This window comes from Indicator indicator, chromosome 2 (genome assembly GCF_027791375.1).
Source record: "Indicator indicator isolate 239-I01 chromosome 2, UM_Iind_1.1, whole genome shotgun sequence".
NCBI classification, from domain to species: Eukaryota; Metazoa; Chordata; class Aves; order Piciformes; family Indicatoridae; genus Indicator; species Indicator indicator.
Genome location: NC_072011.1, coordinates 58781728 through 58808437, shown reverse-complemented (window position 1 = coordinate 58808437; position 26710 = coordinate 58781728). Strand labels below are relative to the sequence as shown.

At 47.5% G+C, this 26710-nt stretch overlaps 1 protein-coding gene across 1 annotated transcript; it reads left to right on the top strand.

Moving 5' to 3' along the window:
- The first annotated feature begins 2349 nt into the window (after positions 1-2349).
- Positions 2350-25408, top strand: POLR1B (RNA polymerase I subunit B). The gene is made up of 13 exons (XM_054393148.1): positions 2350-2439; positions 3610-3742; positions 5908-6044; positions 6865-7088; positions 9403-9574; positions 10458-10629; positions 11962-12243; positions 13490-13623; positions 15633-15803; positions 16395-16551; positions 19775-19971; positions 20569-20822; positions 24377-25408. Exons 1-13 carry the CDS (start codon positions 2365-2367, stop codon positions 25257-25259), a joined length of 2991 nt encoding a protein of 996 aa, XP_054249123.1. The 5' UTR covers positions 2350-2364; the 3' UTR covers positions 25260-25408.
- The last annotated feature ends 1302 nt before the right edge of the window (positions 25409-26710 follow it).

Below are 26710 nucleotides of genomic sequence, written 5' to 3'. Positions count from 1 at the left end.
CCTCTGGCAACCTACAGAGGCTTGCAATTTCAGCTTTTTCTTTTGTCCAGGGCATTACAGCTAAGAACCATAAAAGCAGTCAGAAGTGTGGTATCTTGCCCAAATGAGAAACTGAGGCAGTTGCAGATTTTTCACAGCCTTTTTCCCAGCGGCTCTGAGATTTTCCTGAGCTAAAGATGCATTTAGTTTTCCTACCTGAATTATTTAGATTTTCATACCCAGCTGAGCATTAGCCAGCAGTGTGCCCAGCTGGCCAAGACAGCAAAGAGCATCCTGGCCTGGATCAGCAATAGTGTGGCCAGCTAGAGCAGGGCAGTAATTGTTCCCCCCCCATACTCAACACTGGTTAGGCCAAACCTCGAAGACTGGGCTCAGTTTTGGGCCCCTCACTACAAAAAAGATATTGAGGTGCTTGAAGGAGTCCAGAAAAGGGCAATGAAGCTGGTGAAGGATCTGGAGAACAGATCTGGTGAAGATCAGTTGTGATTGTTTATTCTGAAGAAGAGGAGGCTGAGGGGAGACTTCATTGCTCGCTGCAACTCCCTAACAGGAGGTTGGAGTGAGGTGGCGGTTAGTCTCTTTTCCCTGGTGATAGGATGAAAGGAAATGGCCTCAAGTTGCACCAGGGAAGGTTTAGGTTGGAAGAAACTTTGTGACTGAAAGGTTTCTCAAAGACTGGAATAGGCTCTTCAGGGAGGTGTTTGAATCCCCATCCCTGGAGGTGTTTCAAAGATGCAGAGATGTGTTGCTGAGTGACATGGTTTAGCTCCAGCCTTGGTAGAGTTAGAGAATGGTTGGACATAATGATCTGAATTTTCAACCAAAATGATCCTATGATTTTCTAATTTTTTCCCCCATTGTTTGCTTATTGAATTATTTTTTGAACCTCTGTAAATGTTTGGAACAAAACATTTAGCTGTGCCTTAGGTAAGAAGGTTACTGCCTTGTGCTGGGACAGGTTGATTGGCCTCTCCCACTCCCTGCCCTTGCAGGAAGCAGTGTAAGTTATTCTATATTTCCACCCTGCAGCCTTTAACCACAAACCCCTCCTAGGATTCTTTGCCAGAGTGAGAATTGAGCTGCAGACTGCTGAGGGGCTGCTCACATGGAGGGGAGCCACTCTGTGCCTTTAGTCATGGCTTAAGCTGGAGGACCCTCTCCATCCATGCAGAGGTCTCCGAGTAAGGCTGCCCCATGGGTTTAGAAGGGCACAGTAACCTTTTGTTTCCCTTCAGCCTAATTCCCCAGACTCAATTTACACTCTTAAGTGCTGCCAGGTGTTGAACCAATGTTTTTGTATCAGTGGTGGTGATGCTTTCCTGCTTGGCAGCAGCTCTTCTAAAGCCTGTTCTCCTGCATATGAAGTTAGGATTGTTTGCTTTTTACCACGTTGTTTCTAACAGTTGAGGAGTCCTCCTACAGACACACTGCCAGATCTTGTTAGTATCAATAAATCATTTTCTTTCACACAGACTTCTCTCTCTCACTACTTATGGCCCTCATGAACAAGTTTAAATGAGCAAGTCTTAGGAAAGACCTCTGCAGGCCTGTAGTGTGGATGTCCTTTCACTGAGCACTTGCTGTTTTATTCTGCTTTTAACTATTTGCTAACTTCTGAGGTTTCCTCTCTTATCCTTTTGGCTACCTTTTTTTTTTTTTGTTGTTGTTACTCTGTTAAAGGATCTGGAAAGCAAAGCAGGATCTGGAAAGCAAAGCAGGCCATAACTTTGTTCACTCTCCTAGCAGCTTCTCTACCTAGTTCTAGACTTGTATGACTACCTTCTTTGACTGTTTTCCATGAAGCAATCTTGATGAATGTATCTACTAGCTCTGCTTTTTGTTATTGTTATAACCATCTTGCAGGGGTTGAATTTTATTAATCATAGAATAGCTTAGGTTGGAAGCGACTTTAGAGATCATCCTCTTCAACCTCCCTGCCATGGGCTGGGACACCTCTGAACTGGACTTGGCTGCTCAAGGCCTCATCCAGCCTGGCCTTGAACACCTCCAGGGAAGGGGCATCCTCAACCTATTCCAGAATCTCACCACCCTCATATTGAAAAACTTCTTCCTAAGATTTAGTCTAAGCCTCCCTCAGCTTCAAACCATTCCCTCTTGTCCTGTCATCAGACACTCTTGAGGAGAAGTCCTTCTCCAGCCTTCCTGTAGGTTCCCTTCAGGTGTTGGAAGGCAGCTCTCTTGGCCATATTAAATGTACAGTTAATACAGCAGGAAATAACTACAAGTGGCAGCTCCATTTGCTCACTGTTTTTCTTCATTGTGTTGTTTTAGGCTGACATCAGCTGGTCGCTGAATGGCATTCCACAAGAGACTATTAAGCATCCCCTGGGGTATATTCCCATCATGGTGAAGTCCAAGTTGTGCAACCTCTATAATCTTTCTCCACAAGACCTCGTACAGCACCATGAGGAGGAAGAGGTAACAGGGGTTTTTGTGGCTCTAAAAATTAGGCATTTTACAGGAGCAGTATCTCAGGCCAGCTTCTCTTGACACAACTTGAGGGTTTATATTTTATTTCAAGTTCGACTTGTTGTTTCCTCTGATTGTACCCTTTGCACATGGTGGTTCCAGACAGCATCTTGAGAGCTTTGCAGTCACACCTGTCTTTGAATACAGGGATCTGCTTGATGCTGATACCTACAGTTCCCAACACTTCTCAACTGCTAACCAGCAACGGGGGCAATGGAGCTGTGAGGGGGCTTCTGTGGAGAACAGCCATTGAGAGAGACATTTTCCTTCTCAATTACCTTCTGCTGCTTTTTCCACATCTCCCCAGTAGCATGTCAGCTGTCATAAATTAAATACAGAATTTAGTACCAAGTTTTGTGCTCAGAAAAAGAGTGAACAAACTCGGGGGGAGGGGGGGAAATCCATAGAGGCTGGTTTCCTAGGTTGCACCTTCATGCATAGCATTGCTTGCTACTGAAACATTTTTTTTGGAGGCAGGCTTGTTTGGGGAGCTCTAAATTTATCAGTGTTCAGCTTGTATGTGACCAAGAAAGAGGTTTTCTGAAGTGAAGATGCTTCTGGTTTATAAACTCAAACTTCAGAGTGTTTGTTTAAAAAAAAAATAGATCATGTCAGCTCTTTAAAGTCATTGAGTTGACCACACAGGTGGGGGGTGTTTGGGGGCTTTGGTGGTGTGGTTGGGGTGGGGTTTTTTTTGGTGGTGGGGTTGGGATTGGGGTTCTTTTGGTGGTGGGGTTGGGATTGGGGTTTTTTTTTGGTGGTGGGGTTGGGATTGTTTTTTATTTTCGTGGGGGTGGGGTTGGAGTTTAGGGATGAGGTTGGAAGGTTCATTTTGGGTGTTGAATTTTGGGTGGTGGTCTTTTCTTTCTTCAACCTGTGGCACATATATCCCATTCCTTGCACTGCATGCAATCTAACTCTTTGATTGCAGTCTAATCTAAATATTAGATTTAATAGTTACAGGTAGGGAGTGCAACCTTTCCAAGTACAGTGCTGAAACATACGTGTTTACTAACTAAAACATGAAATGTTTAACACATACAGGCATTTTTTGTGGTTTACTTAAAATGCTGAGTTACTAATTTCTAAGCTTTATTAAAACAATTTTTTTTTCACTAGGAAATGGGAGGCTACTTCATAATTAATGGCTTAGAAAAGGTTATTAGGATGCTGATTATGCCCAGGAGAAATTTCCCTATTGCAGTGACAAGACACAAATGGAAAAGCAGAGGTCCTGGTTTCACAGAGTATGGTAAGATGAACAGTTTCCTGCAGTGTCCTTGAGGACAAACAGGAGTGACCAGTCTGTAGCTGACACTTTCTAGTTTGTTTTGGTGTAGGCCTTGTATAAGGCTTTCATTTTTTTACTGCGTAGATAAATAAAGGCTAAACACCACCATAACGATCCAGACATGAGGCAGATGCTGGCCTTGTGGGAGCTATCTGAGCCACCCATGCTGAGGGAGAAATTGACAAGGCCTTGCAGTTCACACCGTGTTTTTGTTATGCAGAAGATGTGACTAAAACCTTTCCTTCGGTAGAAGTCAGGGCAAACTGCTGACCTTGGTTCATTTAATTTGGTTATAGAATCATAGAATTGTTTTGTTTGGAAAATACTTCTAGGATCATGGAGTCCAACCATCAACCTAAGACCACCATGGCCATTAAACCATGTACCCCAAGTGCCATGTCCACAGGTTTCTTGAACACCTCCAGGGATGGCGACTCCACCACCTCCCTGGGCAGCCTGTTCCCTGTTCCAATGTCTGACCATTCTTGCAGGAAAGAAACTTTTCCCTATATCCAACCTAAACCTCCCCTAGCACAGTTTCAGGCCATTTCCTCTTCTTCTGTCACCTAATAGTAGGGAGAAGAGCCCAAGCCCCACCTCACTACAGCCTCCTTTCAGGTACTTGTAGAGAGCAGTGAGTTCTCCCCTCAGCCTCCTCCAGACTAAACAACCTCAGTTCCTTCAGCCACTCCTGCTCCTAAGACTTGTTCTCTAGAACTTTCACCAGCTTTGTTGCCCTTCCATGTATGTTATCCACACTTTGAGCTGACAGATTTGATTTGCATGCAGCATGTTAAACTGGGTTCTTGGCTCTCCCAGACTTTTGTTGTGTATATTCAGTAAAATAAGTTTACTTAAACTAGAGAAATTTGACTGGACTGAGGTGCTTGAGCACATCAACTTCACATCAATGATTTTTGAGGCAGTGCCAGTTTAACCAGTGCCATTTGCTTGTCCTCCAGTTAGCAGCATAGGACAGGGCCATGAAACACTGCTTCAGTGCTTCCACCCAATAACCAAGATGGGAAAACTCGACCCAGAGTGCAATCAGGAAGATACTTGCATGTTGCTGTATCTGACACCCACCTAAGGTTACAGTCAGAATAGTTGAGGCTTGGGGCTTTCCTTTTCCTGAAAGCTCCATGCATCTTCCAAGCATCTCAGCCTAAAGGACAGCTGAAGAGGGACTTTTTGCAAAAGAATGTAGTGACAGGACAAGGGCTGATGGCTTCAAGCAGAAAGGAGCTAGATTCAAATTAGATGTTAGGAGGAAGCTCTTTGCCATGAGGGGTTGGTGAGGTAGCCTGGAGAAGTTGTGGAGGCTCTGAGCCTGAAAGTGTTCAAAGCCAGGTTGGATGGGGCCTTGAGCAACCTGCTCTAGTTGGAGGTGGGGGGTTGGTACTAGATGACCTCACCTGGAGCACTGTGCCTAGCTTAGGAGCCCTCAGCACAAGAAGGACATGCGCCTGATGGAGCAGGCCCAGAGGAGGGGGCAACAAAGTTGACTGTGGGGCTGAAACACCTCTCCTGAAAGGACAGGCTGAGGGAGCTGGGATTGTTCAGCCTGGAGAAGAGAAGGCTCTGGGGAGACCTAATAGCAGCCTGCCAGTACCTGAAGGGGGCCTGCAAGAAGGCTGGAGAGAGACTGTTTACAAAGGCCTGCAGTGCAAGGACGAGGGGCAGTGGTTTGAAATGAGAGAAGAGTAGATCTAGATTGGATGTTAGGAACAAGTTCTTTACCCTGAGGGTGGTGGAACACTGGAACAGGTTGCCCAGGGAGGTAGTTGAGGCCCCATCCCTGGAGATACTCAAGGTGAGGCTCAACAGGACTCCGGGCAACCTGATCTAGTGGAGGATGTCCCTACTGACTGCAGGGAGGTTGGACTAAATCACCTTTGGAGGTCCCTTCCAACCCAAAGCATTCTGTGATCTGAGCAAGTGTCCTGAGACAGGAATGCTACAAACTGAAAGACTGATGCTGAAACTGCTGCCTCACATTGTCAGCCACAAAGTACCAAGGTTTATCTCATGAACTGTCTTTAACAGCTGCTTGGACACGTCACAGCAATACAGCCAGTTGGTTTTGTGGAGCTTACCTTGGTCTTGCCTTGTGGTTAATCTTGCAGGACTAATGATGCACTGTGTTAAGGATGAGCACACTGCCACAAATATGAACCTTCACTACTTGGAGAACGGTTACGTCATGGTCAACTTCTTTTTTCAGAAAGAGTTGTTCTTTGTTCCCTTGGGATTTGCTCTGAAGGTAAGCAGCTAATGCTCCTGCTTTCTGTGTTGAATGAATACTGAAGTTTTGCTAATCATTTTTAATCAAGGAATGAGAAGATTTAATTCCAGTATTCAGTGGTCAGTCATCCTTCCAGTAATGGCTGAAGAATCATAGCATTGTCAGAGTTGGAAGGCACCTCAAGGATCATCTAGTTCCAACCCCCCTGCCATGGACAGGGACGCCTCGCACTAGATCAGGTTGCTCACAGCCACATCCAGCCTGGCCTTAAAAACCTCCAGGGATGAGGCTTCTACCACCTCCCTGAGCAACCTGTTTCAGTGTCTCACCACCCCCATCAGTGACCCGGATGTTGGTGCAGGGTGTACCCTCAGCAAGTTTGCTGATGATACCAAACTGGGAGGATTGGCTGACACCCTGCAGGCTGCACTGCCATCCAGCATGACCTGGACAGGCTGGAGAGCTGTAGTCCAAACAGCCTATGCCTGTCACATAACGTGGAGGAGGCTCATTGCCTTTTGGTTTGAAGCGTGAGCCAGTTGTAAGTTAATGTTTCTGCAAACAACAGAAGCCTCTTGATTTAGAGGGTGCAGCTTTTGTTGGTTTGAGTTTTTTAACAAGGGTCTCCTTGGATTAAGTCATCATCAGGGTATGGATAACCTCCTGTATTACTCCCCAAGCACCTCAACCCCACTTTGTACTTTGTAGTTTGCAAGGTGGAAGGGTGTTTCCAGAGGACTGAGAACACAGATGAGTGCAGTGCCCCAGTTATTTGCTGTGTTATATGCACAGATGTTGCTATGGCTTTGTTTTTTCTCATAACACTTCTCTCTTCCAGGCATTGGTTGATTTCTCAGACTATCAGATTTTTGAAGAGTTGGTCAGAGGAAAAGAAGGTGACACCTTCTACGTGAACAGCGTTACTGAGATGATGAGAGCAGTCGTGGATGCAGGCTGCTTTACACAGCAAAATGTCCTGGAGTACCTGGGCAAGAGCTTCAGAGTAAAACTTAACCTTCCTGAGTGGTACAGCAATGAGCAGGCAGCAGAATTCATTTTGAAGTATGTGTGTGTGTGCACATAGGAGTATGTAACTGTGTTCAAATTACAGGCAGATTTAAGACCACTTCCATCATGTCACATCACACTTTGCTGTGCTTTTTCATACACATCTATAAAATGAAAGCCAGGGGTCCTTTTGGGTTTTTTGTTTTGTTTTGTTTTGTTTTTTGTTTTCATGGCACTCCAGAATATTATGATAATCTGTGGTGTTCAAATTTGAAGGGACTGACATAAGTATCCCTAAAAGTGATTTCAGGAGAGCGTATCAGATATGATTTAGAGGTGATTTTCTGAGTTACTTGATAAAAACCATAAATACTCAAGGGCAGCAAAAAGCTGGGGAAGGATCTGGAGAGCAAGTCTTATGAAGAGCAGCTGAGGGAACTGAGATTGTTTAGTCTGAAGAGGAGCCTGAGGGATGACTTCACTGCTCTCTATACTCCCTGAATGGAGGTTGGAGTGAGGAGGGGGTTGGTCTGTTCTCCCTAATATCAGGTGATGGAAGGGGAGGGAATGGCCTGAAATTGTTTCAGGGAAGGTTTAGGTTGGATATTAGGAAAAATTTCTTTGCTGCAAGGGTGGTCAGGCATTGGAACAGGCTGCCCAGGGAGGTGGTGGAGTCACCATTCCCGAAGGTTCTCAAGAAACAGGTGGACATGGCACTTTGAGGCATGCTTTAATGGTCATGGTGGCCTTAGATTGAAGGATGGACTCAATCTTAGAGGTGTTTTCTAACCAAACCAATTCTATGATTCTGTGGTTCTATTTAAGATGAAGGTCAAAGCTAAGTCTGTGACAACTCTTCGTGGAACAGAGGTGTTGCCAAGTTGTGGCACTTTACCAGTTTCATGTAATCATTGGCAACTATAATGAAACTATCTTTCAAAATGGTAGAAATTAGATGCTTTCATAGAATTACAGAACTGTTTTTGTTGGAGGTTACCTCTAAGATCATCAGGTCCATCCTTCAGGCTAAAGCCACCATGGCCATTAAACCATGTCCTGTCATGCCCACGGTCTTGGAGTGCTTGTAAATAGAGGGTGACCAGCTGACTAGAAACCCTGCTGCCTCAGAGGAGCACTTAGAAGTCCACAGACCAGCTGGAAGCATAGAGCTGTGTGCTGAGAAGCATGAGTGGGTAGTTTGAAGAAAGCTGGAATTACTGTGGTGTTCTAAGTATTCTGATAAGTGGTGTGATTGTGGGTTTTGTTTAGGGATTGGGGTTGGGGTTTTTCTTTCCTTGTAATACATCCTGTACACCTTATTTGCCTCAGCTAAGGTGATAGAAGAGGAAGAATAGTGAAAACATATTAACTGGGATGTACCCTGAAGAGTTGTGGAACCTGTAACTTGTCTGAGTAGAATCAGCGTTCAGAGTTGTGAGGCTGAGAAGGTTTCAGTAGAGGGCAATGTAGGGCAGAAGTGAAGCTGTGGAATCAGAAGCCAAAAAATTCTTTGTGTGCTGATGGAACACTTGTGTCCTGGAGAGCAGATGATCTTGAGATGTGGCATGTCAGGACATGGTCTAGTGGTCATGGAGGTGTTAGGTGGAAGGTTGGAGTTGATCTTAGAGGGATCTTTCAGCCTTAATGATTCTGTGATTCTTGTTTGGAAAGCAATCACAGAACGCTAGGAGTTGGAAAGTAGCTTGAAAGATCATCCAGTCCAACCCCCCTGCCAGAGCAGCATCACCTAGGGCAGGTCACACAGGAACACATCCAAGCAGGTTTTGATTGTCTCCAGAGAAGGAGACTCCACAACCTCTCTACGCAGCCTGTTCCAGTGCTCTGTGACTGTTACAGTAAAGAAATTCTTCCTCATGTTGAGGTGGAACTTCCTGTGCTGTAATTTACATCCATTAAATATCTGTTAACATCAACTCTGTACTTGTAAGGACATCTAACATGGGCATGTATAAAAGGAGTCTTCAACAAGGTTCACCTTCGTCTAACAAACCAGGTATACCCCTAACAAAACAAGTGCTGGAGCACCTCCCTTGTGGGGACAGACTATGAGAGTTGGGGCTGTTCAGCCTGGAAAAGAGAAGGCTCTGGGGAGACCTTACGGCAACCTTTCCAGTGCCTGAAGGGGGCCTACAAGAAAGCTGGGGAGGGACTTTTGACAAAGGCTTGTAGTGACAGGATGAGGGGAAATGGCTTGAAGCTGAAATAGGAGAGATTTAGACTGGATATTAGGGAGAGATTCTTTCCAGTGAGGGTGGTGAGACACTGGACTTTTTAGGGGGGGGAAAAAAAGGTTTGTTACTATTTAGGAGCAACTTGAACAATTGGTTATTGTCCTTTGTTCTTCCAGCAACTGCATCTGCATACACCTGACAAACAGAACTGAGAAGTTCTACCTGCTGTGTATGATGACCCAGAAGCTGTATGCCCTGGCCAAAGGGGAGTGCATGGAGGATAATCCAGACAGCCTCATGAATCAGGAAGTGCTGACCCCAGGACAGCTTTTCCTTATGTTCTTAAAGGTAAGATCTCTAAGGGGTTTAAGCCTATGAATGTGAGAGTTGTCCAGTCCAGACCCCACAGTGACCATGGGGACAGGAGAACTGCAGCAGCCAGACTGAGGACTTGGGGAGTCTGAATGTGGTACAAAGGCTAAGAGAGTGCAGGAAGGGTGCAATCCAACAGTGCAGCTGGGGAAGGCTCACTTGGCTGTCTCACTATAGGGTACCCCATGTGCTGAAGAAAAGACTGTGCCAAACCTGGAATAAAGAGCTTCATAGCTCTTCCCAGCAGCTCTGGTGCAAAGGACACGGGAGTCCTGGTGGACAACAGAATAATCATGAGCCACCACTGTGCCCTCGTGGTCAAGAAGGCCAATGGCATTCTGGGGTGCATCAAGAGTGTGGCCAGCAGGCAAGGGAAGTTTTCCTCCCCCTCTACTCTGACCTGGTGAGGCCACGTCTTGGAGTATTGTGTCCAGTTCTGGGCTCCCCAGTTGGAGGGCAGGGACATGTTGAAGAGGGTACAGAAAAGGACTACAAAGATGTTGAGGGGACTGGAACCATCTCTGTTTTGAGGAAAGGCTGAGAGAATTTGGTCTTTTTAAGTCTGGAAAAGAGAAGACTGAGGGGGAATCTCCTAAATGCTTTGAAATACTGAAAAGTTATTTACAAAGTTGTGGGATGGGTGTTTTCCCTGAGGATGTACATTGGCATGGTGCTATCAACATTTTGATACAAGGAAATGAGTGCAGGAAGTAGGGCTGGAAAACTGTCAGTTCACTAAAAGCTGTCAATGCTGCTGGGATTTCAGAGGATTTCTGCAGTGCATGCAACTGATCTGCACCTCTAACCTCAGCCTTTATTTCCCTGCTTTGAATGTAAATCTCTCAACTTCAAACCATAGGAGAGGCTTGAAAGCTGGTTGCAATCTGTTAAGTTTGTTTTGGAGAAAAGAACAGAAAAAACAGAGGTCAGGATAAATGAAGACAGCTTGGTGAAGGCCTTTAGCCTGGCAGCAGACTTCTCCAAGCCGTTTGAATATCTTCTTGCAACTGGTAACCTGCGAACTAAAACAGGTAAATCTTCAGGCTTAAGAAGCTGGTTTGGATTGGCTTGAGTTTTTTTTTTCCTCCCTCTTTTTCTGCTAAACAGAATGAGAAGCAACATGGAACTGAGCACTTAACTGAAAATACCTGCTGGTATTGTCCTGGGTTTAGCTAGGAGAGGGTTAATTTTCTCGTGGAGAAGTTGGGAGGAGGCACACTGAGGATAGCCAGCTGAGCCAACCAGTGGGGTGTTCATAGAATCATCTTGGTTGGAAAAGACCTTTAAGATAAGTCCAACCATTCTCTAGCTCTACCAAGTCTGGTGTGAAACCATGCCCCTCAGCACCACATCTGTGTGTCTTCAAAACACCTCCAGGGATAGGAATTCAACCACCTCTTTAGGGAGCCTGTTCCAGTCTTTGAGAACCCTTTCAGTCAAGAAGTCGCTTTGCTGAAAATGACTTTGATGTGTTTCTGAAAGGAGTTGGAAAAGACATTGAGGTACTGGAGTGTGTCCAGAGAAGAGCAGCAAATCTGGTGAAGGATCTGAAGAACAGATCTTGTGAGGGGTGGCTGAGGGAGCTGGGGTTGTTTAGCCAGGAGAAAAGGAAGCTGAGTGGAGACCTCTCAACTTCCCAAAAGGAGGTTGGAGTGAGGTGGGGGTTGGTCTCTTCTCCCTAGTATCAGGTGATAGAATGAGAGAAAATGGCCTGGAATTGTGCCAGGGGACCAGGTTTAGGCTGGATATTAGGAAAAATTTCTTTGCTGCAAGAGTGGTCAGACATTGGAACAGGCTGCCCAGGGAGGTGGTGGAGTCACCATCCCTGGAGATGATCAAGAAATGCATGGTGGTGTTAGGTTGACAGTTGGACTTGATAGCCTTAGAGGTCTTTTCCAACCAAAGCAGCTATGATTTTAAGCACTGGCTTGGAATTTGAAGTCCCTAGAATCATGGAATCACAGAACGGTAAGGGTTGGAAGGGACCTCTGAAGACTGAGTTCAACCTCCCTGCCAAAGTCTTACACATCAACCTTCCTTACACATCACTGAGTTGGTTGTCTACAGGAAACACCATGTGGCTTCTGTTGCAGGGCTCCTGTCCAACCATCTTTAAGGCTTGTTGATGAAAACAACCAAGCTGCCTTTCACATTAGAGTGGATTTTTGTTGTTGTTGTTGTTTGTTGTTGCTGTCGGGGTTTTTGTTGGTTGTTGCGTGGTTTTGTTGTGGGGTTTTGTGTTTTGGTGGGGGGAGGGTTGGTGTTTTATGGTGTTGGGCTGGTTTTGGTGTCGGGTGTGTCGGGTGTGGTGTGTTTTGTTATGGCTGGCTGACATCCTGACAAATCTCCCCTTTGTCCCCCAGGCCTGGGCATGCTGCAGAACAGTGGTCTGTGTGTGGTGGGGGACAAGCTGAACTTCATTCGCTACCTTTCGCACTTCCGATGCGTGCACAGAGGAGCAGCCTTTGCTCAGATGAGAACTACGACTGTCCGCAAGCTGCTGCCTGAATCCTGGGGCTTCCTCTGCCCTGTGGACACCCCAGATGGAGAGCCCTGTGGCCTGATGAACCACATGACAGCAGTGTGTGAGATAGTGACAGAGATGGTGCCCACAATAGACATTCCACCTCTGTTATGTTCCTTGGGTAGGTTTTGGTGGCGTGCTGGTGTAGCGGAGCAGTCTCCCGTTTCTGTCTTTCTGCCCTGCAAACTCCTGTGTGGGAAAGGTTCTTCAGATCCCATCACAGAATCATAGCATGGTTGTGGTTGGAAAAGGCCTTTAGGATTGTTGAGTCCAACCACTATCAACTCTACCAAGGTTGGGGCTAAACCATGTCCTACAGCACCACATCTCTGCATCTCTGAGATACCTCCAGGGATGGGGCTTCAAGCATCTCCCTGGGGAGCCTGTTCCAGTCCTTGGAAACCCTTTCAGAGAAGTTTCTTCTAATGTCTAGCTTAAACTTCCCCTGGTACAATCTGAGGCCATTTCCTTTCATCCTATACCTGTTACTAGGGAACACCCTAGGGCAAACACCCACCTGGCTACAACCTCCTTTCAGGGAGTTGTAAAGAGCAGGCAGATCTCCCCAGAGCCTCCTTTTCTCCAGACTAAACAACCCTGTTTCCTTCAGCTGCTCCTCACAAGACTGTTCTCCAGACCCTTCACCTGTTTCATTACCCTTCTCTGGACCAGCTCCAGCACCTCAATGTTTGTCTTGTAATGAGGGCCCCAAAACTGAACCCAGTCCTCAAGGTATAGCCTGACCACTGCTGAGTACAGGAGGAACAATCCCTTCCCTGATCCTCCTGGTCACACTATTCTGATCACTCTATGCTCCTGAGAAGGTGAAATCAAATTGAAGCTGCACTGACTGTGGTTCTGCTTCATGCTAAGTAGCACATTGCTAATACAGACTTTTTGGAGAGTGTAAAGTTCAATGTAAACATCTCTTAGCTGTGTGCTGTAGAGTGAGTTGGACTTGATGATCTGGAAGGTCTTTTCCAGCCATTCTGATTCTGTGAAGATGCTCCTTTAAGCACAAGGAGTTGCACAAAATGAGCTCTAACAAGCAGGACCGAGCACTGACTTTCTGACACTGCTGGTAACCTGAATTGCAACTGCAGCTCACTTGTGATCACCCCAATAATGGAATTCCTTACTTCAGTCAGAAGAAGGGGGAGAGTGGCTGTGCTGTGCACGTGTGATATTTTTCCATGAGGTCATCTACAGCTTTGCCCTGTAGATCTAAATTTTTTTGTTTGTGTGTTTGTTTTTTTAATGTCTTTGAAAGCTTTTTTGGGTGTGGATTGAGGCTTCCTGCACAAATAACTTCTGTGGTTTGTTTGCTTTTCTTGGCTGCTCCTTCTACCAACTCCCTCTTCTCACAGGTGTCAGCCCCATTGATGCAACTCCAAGCAAGCCTTACTCAGAGTGTTACAGAGTTGTGTTGGATGGCTCTGTGGTGGGCTGGGTAGAGGAGGAGCTGGCTCCTGAGATTGCAGAAACTCTTCGCCGTTTCAAGGTTGGCTTCTTTATGATTAATTAAACATCCTCAGTGTGCAGTGGTCAAAAGTAGGCACCTTGGGAACTCTGTAATGAAACTTCCATTTTATTGATTGATTTTTAAATCTGACCCAATAAGTTAACTTTGACTGCATGGTAGTATTGGAGTGAACTTTTCTGCTTTCCTCCTTTATATCCATATATGTGTTCTGTTGGTTTATGGAGTTATGCTGGAGTTGCCATCCCTGGGGAGGTCTTCAGTAAAAGAGTAGGTGTGGCACTTTGATACATGGTCATGGAGATATTGGATAGAATCACAGAACTGTCAGGGTTGGAAGGGAACATCCAGTTCCAACCCCCCTGCTATGGGCAGGGACACCTCACACTACATCAGGTTGCCCAGAGCCACATCCAGCCTGGCCTTAAAAACCACCAGGGATGAGGCTTCCACCACCTCCCTGGGCAACCTGTTCCAGTGTCTCACCACCCTCATGGGGAAGAATTCTTCCTAATGTCTAATCTAAATCCACCTTCCTCTAGCTTGGAACCATTCCCCGTAGTCCTATCACTACCTGACACCCTAAGAAGTCCCTCATCAGCTTTCTTGTAGGCCCCCTTAAGATACTAGAAGGCCACAATAAGGTCTCCTCAGAGCTTTCTCTTCTCCAAACTGAACAACCCCAACTCTTTCAGCCTGTCCTCATAGGAGAGAAGCTCCAGCCCTCTGGTCATCCTCATGGGCCTTCTCTGGATATGTTCCACCATGTCCAGATCTTTCTTGTAATAGGTTGGACTTGATGATCTTAGAGACCTTTTCCAATGACTCTTAATGACTCTGAGTGTAGAGGTCTTCATTTTTAGAACATTTTTACCTTGAAAAAGCTCAGGTTGAAATACTCCATCCTTTTCTGAGTGAAGATTTTTCTAGAAGTATTATTTTTAATCTTTTCTCCACCATTTCATCTCAGCTACACCTGTGCTTGGCATTTTTTGTTCTATAGTCTGTTCGATGCAGGTTAACTAAACCATTGTTGGTTTGTGTTGTTCCCCAGGGGTTAGTACTGGATTCAGCTCTGTTCAGGATGTTCATCAGTGATCTGGGTGAAGGGACAGGGTGTACTCTCAGCAAGTCTGCTGATGACACCAAACTGGGAGGAGAGGCTGACACCCCACCAGGCTGCACTGCCATCCAGCATGACCTGGACAGGCTGGAGAGCTGGGCAGGGAGAAACCCAATGAAATTCAGCAAGTGTACAGTCCTGCATGTGGAGAAGAACAGTCCCATGGATCAGTACAGGTTGGGAGCTGACCTGCTGGAGAGCAGCTCTAAGGAAAAGGACTTGGGAATCCTGGTGGACAACAGGATGACTATGGGCCAGAAATTTGCCCTCGTGGCCAAGAAGGCAAATGGCATCCTGGGGTGCATCAAGAGAAATGTGCCAAGCAGGCTGGGGGAGGTTCTTCTTCCCCTCTCCTCTGCCCTAGGGAGGCCACATCTGGAGTATTGTGTCCACTTCTGGGCTCCCCAGTCCAGGAAGGACAGGGACTTGGTGGAGAGGGTACAGAAAAGGGCTATGAAGATGCTGAGGGAACTGAAACATCTCTCTTATGAGGAAAGACTGAGAGAATTTGGTCTTTTCATCTGGAAAAGAGAAGACTGAGAGGGGATCTCATCAACGCTTAGAGATACTGAAAGGGTGTCAGGAGGATGGGACCAGGCTTTCTTCAGTGGTGCCAGGGACAGGACAAGGGGGAATGGGCACAAACTGGAATAGAGGAAGTTCCATCTAAACATGAGGAGGAACATTTTTAAGGGTGACAGAGCACTGGAACAGGCTGCCTAGAGAGGTGGTGAAGTCTCCATCTCTGGAGACGTTCCAAACCCACCTGGACGTGTTCCTGAGTGACCTTTTCCAGGTGAACCTGCCTTGGCAAGTGTGTTGGACTCGGTGAACTCCAGAGATCCTTTCCAACCCCTTCCATTCTGTGGTTCTGCATTTCTCACCTGGTACTTCTTTGTGCAAACAGATCACCCAGGAGAAGAGATTCCCTGCGCGGGCAGAAGTGGTCCTCATCCCCATGACGGGGAAGCCCAGTCTGTACCCTGGGCTGTTCGTTTTCACTACCCCTTGCCGAATGGTGCGGCCTGTCAGGAACCTCTTCTATGGAAGGAATGAATGGATTGGTACTCTGGAACAGGTAGGGGCTGTGCTGTCTGTGACAGAGGTGCTCAGCATCAAAAAACATGGCTTGGAAAGCATTTGTGGAAGAGGATGTGGCATAGGAAGCTCATGTTGATGGGCTACAATAGGTGGCAGAAAGGTTTGCTCTCCTTCTGGTAAGTGTCTTAGATGGATTGTAGGCATCTTTTGAACTCTTGAAATCCATCCTGGTGAATCATCTCTTTACCTAGTGAAGCTTTTGAGGTGAAGGACTTCTTGAGTATGTGTGCTCTCCTCATGTGTTACATCATGTTCTCCAAATGGCCCATGGGCAGCCAGGCTGGGGACTGCCTGGGACCTTGCCCATTTAGAACCACTGAAACGAGAGAGAGGAAGGAGGACACATGACTGCAGTTTTGTATTTCTGGTCTTGCTTTCCTTGCAGTTGGGCTGTCACTGTGATAGGTGTCTGGTATTTTTCTTGCCTGCTAATACTCTAAGGTGCAGGCAGTGGCCACAGCTGAAACTGAAATGACTGATAAGAAGCCACAGGAGGCAGCTTTGTGGAAGCTTTTTTCCTTTGAAAAGAAGGGAGCAAACCGAGTGCTGTCTGATTTGATGCTTGCAGATCTTCATGAATGTGGCCACACTGGAGTCAGAGGTGGTTCCTGGAGTGACCACTCACCAAGAGCTCTTCCCTCACAGCATTCTGAGTGTGGTAGCCAACCTCATCCCCTTCTCTGACCACAATCAGAGTCCACGGAACATGTACCAGTGCCAGATGGGTAAGTGCTGTAGTGCCTAATGCTGCAGGCCCCTGGGCAAAGGAGGTGGGGAGGAAATAAATCTCACTTACCTAACCCAGAGTGTTTTCCTGCATTCACAAAGAACAGCTTGCCCAGAGTACTTCTTCAGTACTGAGGTTAGTTAACAGCCATTGTTTTCATGGCACAGTAAATGAAGTCCAGTTCTGGGACCCCTCTTACAAGAAAGAGAGGAACATGCTGGAACATATCCAGAGGGGGGCCATGAGGATGATCAGAGGGCTGAAGCACCTCTTCTATGAGGACAGGCTTCTATCGGCACCTCTTCTATGAGGGCAGGCTGAGAGAGTTGGGGCTGTTCGTTTGGAGAAGAGAAGGCTCCAAGGAGACCTTATTGTGGCCTTCCAGTATCTGAAGAGTGCCTTCTGGAAAGCTGGAGAGGGACTTTTTAGGGTGTCAGGTAGTGATAGGACTAGGGGGAATGGATCCAAGCTAGGAGGGTGGATTTAGATTAGACATTAGGAAGAAATTCTTCCCCATGAGGGTGGTGAGACACTGGGACAGGTTGCCCAGGAAGGTGGTAGAAGCCTCATCCCTGGAGGTTTTCAAGGCCAGGCTGGATGTGGCTGTGAGCAACCTGATGTAGTGTGAGGTGTCCCTGTCCATGGCAGGGGGGTTGGAACTGGATGATCCTCAGGGTCCCTTCCGACTCTGACAATTCTGTGATTCTGTTTATCATCTTGGCTGCCTTCCAGCAGGCTGTTCTTTGTCATTGCACTCACAGAATCCTAGAATTGTTTTGGTCAGAAAAGATCTTGAAGATCATCAAATCCAACTGTTCTCTAACTCTACCAAGGCTGATGCTAAGCCTCAGCACTACATCTCTGCATCTTTGAAACACCTCCAGGAATGGGGGTTCAACCACCTTCCTGGGCAGCCTGTTCCAGTGTTGGAGAACCCTTTCAGTGAAGAAGTTTCTTCCAGTGTCTAACTTAAACTTCCCTTGGTGCAACTTGAGGCCATTTCCTTTCTTCCTATCACTTGTTACTAGGAAGAAGAGATCAATCTCCATCTCATTCCAGCCCTCTTTCAGGACATTACAGAGAGTGAGAAGGTCTTCTTTCAGCTGCCTTCTCTCCAAGCTGAACACCCCAAGTTCCCTCAGCCACTCCTCAAGACCTGTTCTCTAGACCCTCTACCAGCTTCACTACCCTTCTCTGGACCCTAACTCAGGACTCTCAGTGTCTTTCTTGGTAGTTTCATGTCGCCTTCCTCAAGTATTTATTGAGTTTTGTCTGGGGGTTTTTGTCTCCATTTGATGTTGTTGATCACACAGCGGTGCAGGGCACTGATGTTAGCATCTGACAGCTGTGCTGCCAACAGTCCTCCCCACAGCCAGCAGAGGTTAACCTACTTCTGCCTGGCAGCTACAACAGATGCTCTGTAGTAGTCAGTGTGAGGTTTCCTTGCCACCTGTTTTCAGTGAGCAGCTTCTCTCTTGACACTGCAGGTGTTGAGAGGACTCTTGCCATGCATCCGTTGGAAGAGAGCAATGCACCACTGTGGCAGCAGGGTGGGAGGTTTCCTCTGGCAGCTATTTGGCAAAGATTTAAATTGATCTGTTTGGTTGTCCTAAAGAAGTAGAAATGGAGGATAGTAGTGGGGTTTCAAGCTTCTTGCACATCACTTGCACCTCAGCTGGTTTGATTTTAAAAGTCAGACAGGCCAAGAGTGTGTGGGTAGGGACTTCAGGAGAGCAAGTCTCATTGCCTTTGATAGTATCTCTAGGCATACTCAGTTTCTGACAGCATTATCAAAAGATGTCCTTAAAATTATACTATTTGGACATTGTCATAGTTTTCTGAAAGCACCACTGTGGCTGGGTCCAGAGTTTGTGGGTCCAGAGTTTGTGTTCCTTGCCAGTATACTTAAAATGTAAAAACCAAATGCTTTTTGGTCTGGAAACATGTAAAATTTGCCTCACTATGGGAAATTGAGGAGAGAGGAAATAAAACCAAACAAAACAAAACAAACCCCAACCACCAACCAACCAACCAAAACCACCAAAGCAACCACAAAAAATAAAACACACACACACAAACTACTCCAAACCTTAAACACAGAACTAATAACGACAACAACAAAGCCACACCAAAAAAAAAAAAAATCCAACAAACTAAAAATCCCAACAAGCAACATTCCTAAAATAAACAAACAATTGGTAAGGCCACACCTTGAGGACTGGGCTTAGTTTTGGGGGGGGTGCCACTACAAGACAAATATGAAGGTACTGGAGCATGTCCAGAGAAAGGCAATGAGGCTGGTGTTGAAGGGTCTGGAGAACAGGTCTGGTGAGGGGCAGCTGAGGGAACTGGGATTGCTTAGTCTGGAGAAGAGGATGCTGAGGGGAGACCTCATTGCTCTCTACAACTCCCTGAAAGGAGGTTGGAGTGAGGTGGGGGTTGGTCTCTTCTCTCTAGGAACAAGTGTTAGAAGGAGAGGAAATGGCCTCATGTTGCAGCAGGGGAGGTTTAGGTTGGATATCAGAAGAAACCTCTTCCCTGAAAGGGTTCTCAAACACTGGAACTGGCTCCCAGGGAGGTGGTTGAATCCCCAACCCTGAAGGTATTTCAAAGAGGCAGTGATGTGGTGCTGAGGGACATGGTTTAGCACCATACTAGAGTTAGAGAATGGTTGGACTTGATCTTAAAGGTCTTTTCTAATCAAAATGATTCTGTGATTCCATGAAGATTCTGTGATTCCATGAGCCTTTCCCACAGCCAAACAAAACAAAAGCCACCACAGTGATTGGTGAACCTTTATTGGAGGTTTTAAAATTGCAGGAAAGACACAAAATGACAAATCCTCATTATAGAATCACCTGGCTAGAAAATACTTAAGATGATCAAGTCCAGCCATAACCTATCATCTCCCTGTACACAACTCTTAGACTATGTCCCTAAGCTCTTCATCCAAACATTAGAGTCCTCTAGGGATGGTGAGTCCACCACTTCCCTGGGCAGCCTGTTCCATTAAGAAATGGCATGAAAGGAACTGGGTGTTGCCATTGATAAAAACTCTTACAGCTCAGCTTAGGGCAGTTATTGGAAAGTTATTTGGAAGGTTTTATGACTGAGAATCCCTCTGAGTTGCATTCCCAGCTTTCTTTGTAGCGGTGCAGATGGAGGATGAACCAGAGATGAACTTAATCCTGAGAAAAAAATCCAACTCTCTTTCTTTATAGGAAAGCAAACCATGGGGTTTCCAGTGTATAACTACAAGGACCGTTCAGATAACAAACTCTACCACCTTCATACCCCCCAGAGCCCTCTGGTGCGGCCCAGCATGTATGACTATTATGGTATGGACAGCTATCCCATTGGCACCAATTCAGTTGTGGCTGTCATATCCTACAGCGGCTATGACATGGAAGATGCAATGGTAAGCCATCAGAAGGAGGAATCAGAATGGTTTGGGTTCAAAGGAACCTTAAAGATCACCTGGTTCCACCCCCCCTGCCATGGGAAGGGACACCTTCCACTAGACCAGCTTGCTTAAGGCCCTGTCCACCCTTGCCTTGAACACCTCCAAGGAGGGGACAGCCACAACCTTTCCGGGCAACCTGTTCCAGTGTTTCACCACCCTCACTGGAAAGAATTTCTTCCTAATATTCTACTGTCCTGTGTGGAGGACTGGGAAGAAAGGTGGTACCTAGCTGAGAAGAGCCATTCCCTGCTTCTGCTAGTCCACAGATTCTGTTAGGGGAGATACAGGACAATGGTTAAGTGTTGTTACCACAGGTAATGCTGCAGGGACTGAGAGCAGAGCAGAGGGAGCTCCCTGGTGCAAGGCAGTGGACTTCTGGCATTGAAAAATATTTGGGTTGCAGAAGGTGTGGGTCTTTTGGAGTGTTGACTCACTGGGAGGCTTTGTTTAGCAAGGCAGTGTTCAAAAGGTAAGCCTCAGGATAGGAATGGGAATGCTTCCTTTGCTGGGGTTATTAGCAAGTCTTTAATAGCCTTTATTTCATCTTTCTAGATTGTGAACAAATCTTCCTGGCAGAGAGGGTTTGCCTACGGAAGTGTTATCAAGATGGAGAGCGTTGACCTTTCCCTGAAAGCTAGCAGGGCAGGAGATAATTTAGTGTTTGGCATCAGACCTGGGGATCCTAATCTTACAGAGAAGCTGGATGCAGATGGACTGCCTTTTGTTGGCTCCATCCTACAGCCTGGAGACCCCTTCTACAGCTTCATGAACCTCAGCACGGGGGAGACCTTCACTGTGAACTACCCGTAAGTACAGCTCGTCCTTCCTGGCTTCCATGCACCTGGTCCTGAGCAGTCTGAGTGCAAGCTGGCCCTAATCAGCTACAATATCTTTCCCTCCAGGTGGTTCCTGTTTCTCCTCTTGTGCTAAATGTCCATGTTCTTGACAGAGAACATTAAGTTCATGTTGTAGGTGACTCCCATGCATGGATCATAGCTTTTCTTTTAAGATGGTGTATGCTGCAGAGCCCAACTTCTCCCAGGAGGAGAAGAGGGGAGAGTAGAAGAAGAGGGGAGAGTAGAAGAGGGGAGAGTAGAAAGATAGATCTTGCAGAAACTTTTTTTGTCTCCCAAAGACTTTCCTTCTTTCCTTCTGTCCATTCTCTGCAGTGGAAGTCACAGAAAGCTAAAGTCCCCGTGCCTTGCCAAAAAAAAAAAAATCTTCATAAACAAAGTTGTTGCAGGATTAGGGATTCAAAGTGCATTTTTACTGATGTGGCAGCTTCCAAACTGCAAGAATGTTAAAATGTGTCAACTATACCATTACCTTCCCCTGGAATATTCCTGGGATCAGTTCTGTAAGATTTTTAGAGCTTTAGTTGAAAGGGAGAAGGCATTAAAATACTCTTGAAAGGTAAGCAAAAACTTGGACCAAAAACTGCATCCTGCCTCAGTTGCCCACACAATTTCAGGCCTTACCTGTGTCTCTGTGCAGCATTGACAGTGAGGATAAAGCTGTGTAGTTCTTCACCTTGTGAAGGTGAATCAGTTTGAGAAGCAGCTGAGTGGCAGTAACTGGCATGACTGGAAAAGCTGTTACTGATCAATCTATAAAGAACGATGCCTTAGCCACTCTGGGCTCGTAGGGCTAAGATTTGGCAGCTGGTAGTGGGGATCTGTAACCCCCACTTGGGTAAACCTTGCACTTGTGTGGCCCTCTTTGGCTCTCCCACCCCATGGTTCTGCTTCCTGGCTCTCTCATGCCACCCTGACCTTACTTCAGATTCCTTATCCAGAAAGTCATTTTACCTCTGTACCATTCAGCTTTGGTTCCTTCTTGGTGCAAATCAGATCACAGGATGTTAGGGGGTTGCAAGGTATCTCTGTAGATCTTTGAGTCCAACCCCCCTGCCAGAGCAGGACCATAGAATGTAGTGCAGGTCACACAGGAATGCATCCAGAGGGGTCTTGAAAGTCTCTAGTGAAGCAGATTCCACAGCCTCTCTGGGCAGCCTGTTCCAATGCTTCATGACCCTTACAGTAAAGAAGTTCCTCCTCATCTTGCGGTGGAACTCCTGTGCTGTAGTTTATATCCATTGCCTCTTGTACTATCACAGGGTGCAACTGAGAAGAGCCTGTCCCTTCCTTCTTGACACCCAGCTTTCAGATATTTACAGACATTTATTAGATCCCTCTCAGATCATTATTTAGGTTCCTGCAGAAAGATGAGGTTCAACTGGCCCCAGATATATGAGGCTCTTAAGAAGGAGATCTCTCTGCTGTCCTAAGTGCTGCATGCACCACTTACACAGGGCTTGGAAGAGAAGGAGGACAAAGGCTTTTGAGGTCAGAAGTTTGACCAAATGTGGAAGATGCTTATGAAGCGCAGATTTCTCTTTTGTTGTTGGATTTTGATGTGGGTTTTTTGTGTGTTCTTTTTTTTTTTTTTTTTAATGATGGCCTGTTACCTGGTTGCATTTTGACATGGAAAAATAATAGCTTTGAAACAGAAGCTAAACATAAGTACAGGCCTTCTGCAAACACTGAGTTCATTAGGACTTCAAAGGAGGAATCATAGAATTGTCAGGGTTGGAAGGGACCTCAAGGATCATCCAGTTCCAACCCTCCTGCCATGGACAGGGACACCTCACACTACATCAGGTTGCTCACAGCCACATCCAGCCTGGTCTTAAAAACCTCCAGGGATGAGGCTTCTACCACCTCCCTGGGCAACCTGTTCCAGTGTCTCACCACCCTCATGGGGAAGAATTTCTTCCTAATGTCTAATCTAAATCCACCCTCCTCTAGCTTGGATCCATTCCCCCTAGTCCTATCACTACCTGACACCCTAAAATGTCCTTCACCAGTTTTCTTGTAGGCCCCTTTCAGATACTGAAAGCCCACAATAAGGTCTCCTTGGAACCGTCTTCTCTCCAGACTGAACAACCCCAAATTTCTCAGCCTGTCTCCATAGTAGAGGTACTCCAGCCCTCTGATCATCCTTATGGCCCTTCTCTGGACACATTCCAGCATGTCCAGATCCTTCTTGTAAAGGGGCTCCAGAGCTGGATGCAGTACTCCAGGTGGGGTCTCACCAGAGTGGAATAAAGGAGAAAAGTAACCTTGTCTTAACATGGGACAAAAAGTATTTATTGCTTAGCTGTCCTAGTGTAGAGCTTGGGATGACAACCTTAAGAACATGGTCAAGCCTGCAGCAGACACCTAGCATGTGGAACATCAAGCTAGAGGAGAAGCAGCACATCCCTGAACAAAGCACTTGTTGGCAAAGCCCTCTCAGCTCCCTTTCTACCCTGAGCTTTCCTCTCTTGCTCTGCACTGAACCCACTCCTGTATTTTGGTATTCCATGCAGATGGTATCAGTAATCTCTTGGAGACACAAAATAAATGGCACTGGGATGGGGTTTGTCAGATCAAGTGCAATAGAGGTGGACCAGCTTTAAATGGTCTTCTATTTTAAATCCCTGGTGGCACACTACCTGATCATGTGGAAGTTGTAAGCTGTGCTTCAAGTATTAGAAGCAGCAAACGAATGGCACTTGTGTGGTGTCCTTGTCCCAGTTCTTACACAGTCTCATGCCCTTGTCACTGAATAGTGATTTTTTTTTTTTTTTCAAGAAGGGTGGTGCTCTCCAGCTGTCCCAAGCCACTTTGAGATACATGAACTGTAAACTCCTAGAATCATTTAGGTTGGAAAAGGCCTCCATCATCATATAGGAAAAGATAACCAAGTCCAACCATTAACCCAACACCACCATGCCCACTAAACCATGTCCCAGAGTGCCATGTCCACCTTTTTCTTGGAACACCTCCAGTGACTCCAGCATCTCCCTGGGCAGCCTGTTCCAGTGTCTGACCACTCTTTCAGTGGCACACTTTCAGGCCATTCACCTGATACTAGAGAGAAGAGACTAAACTCACTATAACCTCCTTTCAGGATGCACCCAAGAAATTTTTCCTAATATTCAACCTAAACTTTCCCCAGTACAACTTGAGGCCATTTCTTCTCATCCTTTCACTTCTTCCTAGGGAGAAGAGACTGACCCCCACCTCACTCCAACCTCCTTTCAGGGAGTTGTAGACAGTAATGACATCTTCCCTCAGCCTCCTCTTCTCCAGATTAATCAACTCCAGTTCCCTCAGCTGCTCCTTACCAGCCCTGTTCTCCAGACCCTTCACCAGCTTTGCCACCCTTCTCTGGAGGTGCTCAAGCACCTCAGTGTTTTTCCTTGTAGTGAGGGCTCCAAAAGTGGTTTGGTTTTGGTTTTCTCTTTATTTTCCTTATCCCAGCTAACAGTGACGAGCACACCTCTGCTGTGGTTGTTTTTTCCACCCCCCACCAGGAACAAGGAAGTCGGCATTGTGGACAGCGTCAGGTTATGCAGTAACGACCGCGGCACCGGCAAATTCAAGAAGGTTTGCATCACCGTGAGGGTTCCCAGGAACCCAACCGTGGGAGACAAATTTGCTAGCCGGCACGGCCAGAAAGGGATCCTGAGCCAGCTGTGGCCAGCTGAGGACATGCCCTTCACGGAGAACGGGATGGTTCCCGACATCCTCTTCAACCCTCACGGCTTCCCCTCGCGGATGACCATTGGGATGTTAATTGAGAGCATGGCCGGGAAGTCGGCAGCGCTGCACGGCGTCTCCTACGATGCCACCCCCTTCACCTTCACGGAGAAGAACTCTGCTTTGAAATACTTCGGGGAGACCTTAGCGAGCGCAGGTTACAACTACTTCGGGACGGAAAAGATGTACAGCGGCATCAGTGGCCTGGAGCTGGAGGCAGACATCTTCGTGGGAGTGGTCTACTACCAGCGCCTGCGCCACATGGTCTCCGACAAGTTCCAGGTGAGGACGACGGGGCCCAGGGATGCTGTCACCAACCAGCCCGTCAAAGGGAGGAACGTGGAAGGCGGGATCCGCTTCGGCGAGATGGAACGCGATGCCCTGCTGGCTCACGGGACCTCCTTCCTGCTGCAGGACCGCCTCTTCAACTGCTCCGACGGCTCCGTAGCCTATGTCTGCATGAGCTGTGCCAGCATGACGTCTCCTGTGCTGGAGAAACCACCGCACTCCACCTCCCTGACCAGCAATAGGAGGTACTCCTGCTCTGTCTGCAAGGAGGTGGACAGTATCGAAGCCGTCCCTGTGCCCCATGTCTTCCGTTACTTTGTGGCAGAGCTGGCAGCCATGAACATAAAAACAAAGCTGAAGGTGGAGTAGCTGTGTCCTCAGGCAGGGTGATGCTGCTGTTGGGAGGCAAGAAAGAAGCAGGTGGCAGTCCTGCATTTGCCCCGCCATGTTTCCCCACCAGGGGTTTCAAGAGTTCAAGTTCTCAAGTTCTTTAATTCGATGTTTTGTATTGAGAGGAGGCAGCCGCCAAGCTGTACGGCCAGGAAAGGTGGCTCTGTTGAAGTTGATGTTGCACTACCCACGGGATCACTGGCTCTTGAGAGATGGCATATGGAAATCAAGCAAAATCACTGCTCCCACCGGGGTGCTGGGTTGAGAGCGGTGGGGTTCTTCGTCCTTCAAGCACTGGCTGCAGCTGCAAACATGAAGAGGTCATAAAACAGCATGAAGTGAATGTTGGAAATGACAAAGGGACGTATTTGGGGCTTTTTGTGGCTTCTTTTTTTCTTTTTTGAAGGAAAAAATATCCTTGGAAAGCAGATGGTTTAATGATGAGTATGCACTTAAGTGACTGGACATGGTTTTGTTTTGCTTTATTTCAATACATGTGCCTTGAAACTCGTGGAGAAGAAGGTGGCACAAAGTTTCTACTACCTGAAGCTGCAGCCTTGAGCACAAGTGACCAAAGTGGCTGAGTCAGGCCTGTCCTGGGAGCGTTTGGTGTTGCGCAGCCCAATCCAGCACCTGTGTCTTGGCGTGGGGCTGCAGCAGTGGGGTTTTTCTGGGTGTCTTTACCTCAGGCTGAAGAACAAGGAAGCAGACGCTGCCGTCAAGCATGGACACACCGCACGACAGGATCTGGCCCTGACCCCACCACCACGCAGAAGCCCAGTCCCGTGCAGGAGCAGCTGCCCCGGCGAATGACAGCCCCTGTCCCCCACCACCCCTTCCACTATCTCCGTTCTCCCCGCTCTGTCCTCGCTGGGCTGGGGAAGCCGGGCCGGTGCTCGGTTGGAGCCAAGCCTGTGGCCCGGGTGGCTGCCTCAAGCTTCTTGTTAAAGAGTTCTTTTGTACGAACGTACATCGTCTGTCTCCGGAGCCGCGTCGGGGGCCGGGGGCGCGCCAGCCGCGGATCCGGGCTTCCTTTCCCAGGGCTTGGCGGGCAGTGGCAGGCAGGAGGCGGCCGGGCTGTCCCCGGTGGGCGAGGCCTGAGGTCGCCGCACGCCCGGCGGTTCCTGCCCGCTCCGTACCAACTGCAGGAGCTCGGCGAAGGAGGGGGCAGGTGGCAGCGTGGCGGGGGCCGGGGCCGGGGCCTGGGCCTGCTGCATGGCGCGGCCGGGGCGAGGCGGGACGGGCAGTGCCGTTCCGTTCCGTGCCACCGGGCGGAGGGACAAGGGACGGTACCACTGCTGCTGGAGGGGCAGCTGGGCGGTACCATTGCAGGGGAGCCCGGGGGAGGGCGGTGTTACCATGGCGGGGAGCGGCAGTCGCCGCGCTTGGCGCCGCGCCCATCCCCACAGGCTCTGGGGCCGCCTAACCGC

What these genes read in the sequence shown, in the direction of transcription:
- POLR1B (XM_054393148.1), top strand. Translation starts at nt 2,365, where the DNA reads ATGGTGAAGTCCAAGTTGTGCAACCTCTATAATCTTTCTCCACAAGAC. An exon ending in CCTTGGGATTTGCTCTGAAG is followed by an intron (nt 6,045 to 6,864) that starts GTAAGCAGCTAA and finishes TCTCTCTTCCAG; the next exon opens with GCATTGGTTGATTTCTCAGA. An exon ending in ATGACATGGAAGATGCAATG is followed by an intron (nt 19,972 to 20,568) that starts GTAAGCCATCAG and finishes TCATCTTTCTAG; the next exon opens with ATTGTGAACAAATCTTCCTG.